Genomic DNA, 3,771 nt, shown 5'->3' on the forward strand with positions numbered 1-3,771 from the left:
CACACCATCAATCTGATGTGGAGATCGAAGATAGGAGGGCTCACATGACTCCACTCCAGACTGGAAGGCGAGGAGAAGTGTGGCATCTTCCAGCATCAGCACTGCCACAGCTGGCGCAGCTCATCCATGCGCTCTCCCCATAACGGCGGACAATAGGAGGAAATATTCACGTTTTTCCCTGGATTTGGATCAGAGTCTGCGGATGAGCAGCGATGGGGGAATGGACCATACTAGAGAGGCTCTTGGAGGCTGCTGTCCAGCAGCACTCCACTATGATCGGAAGGTAAGAGCTAACGTGTCGCGTTTTTGGAGGAAAAATCACGCTTTTTATACTTATTTCACTCTTAAAATACAGTATAAAATAAGAAGCATGACATATCAAAAAAGAATATCTGCGTAATATGGAAAATAAAAAGCAACTGAATCCAATCGACTGGTTTCAGCACTGGACAGCACCCTTTACACACACTGAATATCCTTTCCTTTATATCGTTTGAAGATCCGACCTTTATATCGTTTTTACCATGCATTTTTGCTACGTTTAAAGCCACGTTTGAACGAAAAGTGATGGTTATTGCCAGGTGTGCACAAACAAGGCGTCACCGCTTATTTCACTTCTGAAAAAATCAAACGTACAATATCGCATTATTCATCCACAGTGAAATGTAACAGAATGCATCATTCAGTGCTTCGCGCATCGATCCATACAGCTCTCTTAATAGAATTAAATGAAATTAATTAATAGATTGCTTTGTTTAAAGCCACCTTTTGAGGCAAAATGATGCTTTTTTTCTTCCTTAATATAGGCTCATATATGCCCAAACGTATTTGCATAACGCATAAGTACAATATAAAGGAACATATTTGAACTGAAACTAAAACAAAAGAAAATGCACCACGTTTTCAGCACCCTGTTTGTTTGTGCGTATTCTGTGTTTCATTTCAAGCCATGTTGGGAGGTGTGATGTTCTGTGCCCAAATTATTAAACATGACACGCCAAGTGACACCTGCATAATCCATAAGCAGCGAGGCTGAAGCGGTGCTGAAATAAAGCGCTGAGGACGCACCTCGGTTTCAGCACCGGACAGCTCCCCACCGCTCGTATATTGACACATTTATGTTTGTGTGTGCTTGTTCTTTAGGATCCTACTAACTGTGGTGGTGATCTTCCGGATCCTAATCGTAGCTATAGTGGGAGAGACGGTGTACGACGACGAGCAGACCATGTTCGTCTGTAACGCCTTACAGCCGGGCTGCAACCAGGCGTGTTACGACAAAGCCTTCCCCATATCGCACATCAGATATTGGGTCTTTCAGATCATAATGGTCTGCACGCCGAGCCTCTGCTTCATCACGTACTCGGTCCACCAGTCGGCCAAGCAAAAGGAGCGACGTTATTCCACCGCCACCGTCTTCCTCACGCTGGATAACAAGGAGCAGGATTCCCTGAAACGGGAGGAGGCCAAGAACCAAAAGATCAAGAACACCATCGTGAACGGAGTACTGCAGAACTCGGAGAACTCCACCAAAGAAGCCGAGCCCGACTGCATGGAGGAAAAGGAACTGACCAGCTCGGGCAAGAAACCGGGCAAGTCCAAAATGAGACGGCAGGAGGGCATCTCCAGGTTTTACATCATTCAGGTGGTGTTCAGAAACGCTCTGGAGATCGGCTTCCTGGTGGGCCAGTATTTCTTGTACGGATTCAACGTGCCCGCCGTGTACGAGTGCGACCGATACCCGTGCATCAAGGAGGTGGAGTGTTACGTGTCCAGGCCCACGGAGAAAACCGTGTTCCTCGTCTTCATGTTCGCGGTCAGCGGCTTTTGCGTGGTCCTTAATCTGGCCGAGCTCAATCACTTGGGCTGGAGGAAGATCAAAGCGGCCGTGAGGGGCGTGAGGGCCCGCAGGAAGTCCATCTACGAGATCCGGAACAAGGATTTGCCCCGGATGAGTATGCCCAATTTCGGCCGCACTCAGTCCAGTGACTCCGCCTACGTGTAAGCGCGCGGAACGAGCAACCGAAGCCTGCGCGCCGCCGAGATCGAGAGCGTGGACGAGTGCCGTCGCCACGTAAGGTTCATGAATTGCAAGAACACGGGGTAGGACTTTTTTGTTACTGTTTTAAAGACTTCCTTGACAACTGTGGACGACAAACACGTTTGTAAAGCGGTTCACTACTGTATAATGCAACTTTTTAGCAACGTTTGTACTCTGAGACGTACACAAAGAGCAAATGCTGATACCCGAATGCGTATTGCCTCTCTATAAGCTGCGGTGACACTTTACATGACACTGTCCGCGTCGCGCAGAATGCATGCTATACGATTCATTACAATAAGCCACGAGCGGCTCGGCGACGGCTGGCGTGACGTGAACACTGGCATGTGAAGTGTGACCGAAGAAGCTGCTCTGCTGTACTTGAAGGGAGTAAATACGTCTTGCACTAAAAAGCTTGTGTGACGTGACGCACATCGGGAGAGTCTTGACACACCGTTCATCGCTTCTGCTATGATTTCTTTCTTTTCTGGTTGCCTGTACTGCACCATTGACCTTAACGTAGACTATGTGATTAACTCCATTGCAGATTTTCTGTTCTGTCTTTCATGTGTGTGTGTGTGTGTGTGTGTGAGAGAGAGAGAGAGCAGGGGTGAATTTGCTGCAAATGCTTAAAGTCTGTGATCTCCTTAATTTCTTAACACCAAAGCGCCCTCTGCTTTCATTGGTGACTTGTTTTTTGTTTTTTTCGCGCTTAAGTGTAATCAAGTGCCATACTTGTATATAAATATATGCATATATACATATAAAATCTATTCTGAAGAATATAACCATATCCATAAAGCAGATTTATTGCTTGAATTATGCGTACTGCGTCCAGACTTGCTTTAGCTGTATTCGTTGTAAATGAACTGAAAATGGCATAATGCATTCTTTCTTCTCCATCGTTTGGAAAAATAATCTTTTCCTACACAGGACAGCCATGTTTCGTCCTCAGCAATGTTTTCTGCTCTGGTGCTGGTTTTTCACCAAACAGTTCCAGCAATATTTGTAAGCCGGATAGTTTCTTTTTGGGATTGACGTACCATTGACAAGCCCACGCCTGCTGTATCTCTTCCCACCCTCCGTGACAATGCAAGCGTGTACGGGCAGGCGTTACGAACTGGTTTAAGGCCTAAAATCCGGTGCATTACTCAAGATGTCATTTGTTTCCATTTGAATGATTCTTTATGATTATGCCACCGTATATATTTATGACAAGCAAATGCGTGCACAGAGAGGAGACGTTCTCTGCATTTCTGAGCTTGAAGGGAAAGCATTGCATGTTTAAGAACTTACATCTGGACAATTTCAGCTAGGGGATGAAATCTATGCGGCGTTTGCTCGAGTATTGATGCGTCACCCCACACCGACGCCTCCCGACGCTTAAGAACTCGCACCAGGGAATGTTGCACGACTCGAAGGTCACCGAGGACAAAGAACAGTTCGGATCATCCCGAGGGGTCGGCCGTCTCGGGCTGTTCTGGACAGGGCGGACGGGAATGGCTTGGCTGTACAGTGCGATCTTCCCTTTTCTCTCAGTTCTCCCTCTCTCCTTGGATAAGCATTCCAGGACTCCTCTGAGATTTGTACAACTTTGCGGAGAAACGAAAGACCGGAGCAATCGAAACGGACTGTACTGGACCTGAAAGAGCGAAGCTTTAATAAAACATGAACTGGTATCTTTCTTGCCTTATATGTACTGCAGTATCCCCCCCTTCCCTCACCGCCTCTCA

General features: G+C 46.8%; 1 protein-coding gene across 1 annotated transcript; it reads left to right on the top strand.

The window, feature by feature from the left end:
* Positions 1-212: 212 nt before the first annotated feature.
* On the top strand, positions 213-2,002 carry LOC137006889 (gap junction delta-2 protein-like). Its single transcript, XM_067368028.1, has 2 exons — positions 213-283; positions 1,144-2,002. The coding sequence occupies exons 1-2, from the start codon at positions 213-215 to the stop codon at positions 2,000-2,002; spliced, it is 930 nt and encodes a 309-aa protein (XP_067224129.1).
* The last annotated feature ends 1,769 nt before the right edge of the window (positions 2,003-3,771 follow it).

Source organism: Chanodichthys erythropterus, chromosome 18 (assembly GCF_024489055.1).
Source record: "Chanodichthys erythropterus isolate Z2021 chromosome 18, ASM2448905v1, whole genome shotgun sequence".
Classification (NCBI taxonomy): domain Eukaryota; kingdom Metazoa; phylum Chordata; class Actinopteri; order Cypriniformes; family Xenocyprididae; genus Chanodichthys; species Chanodichthys erythropterus.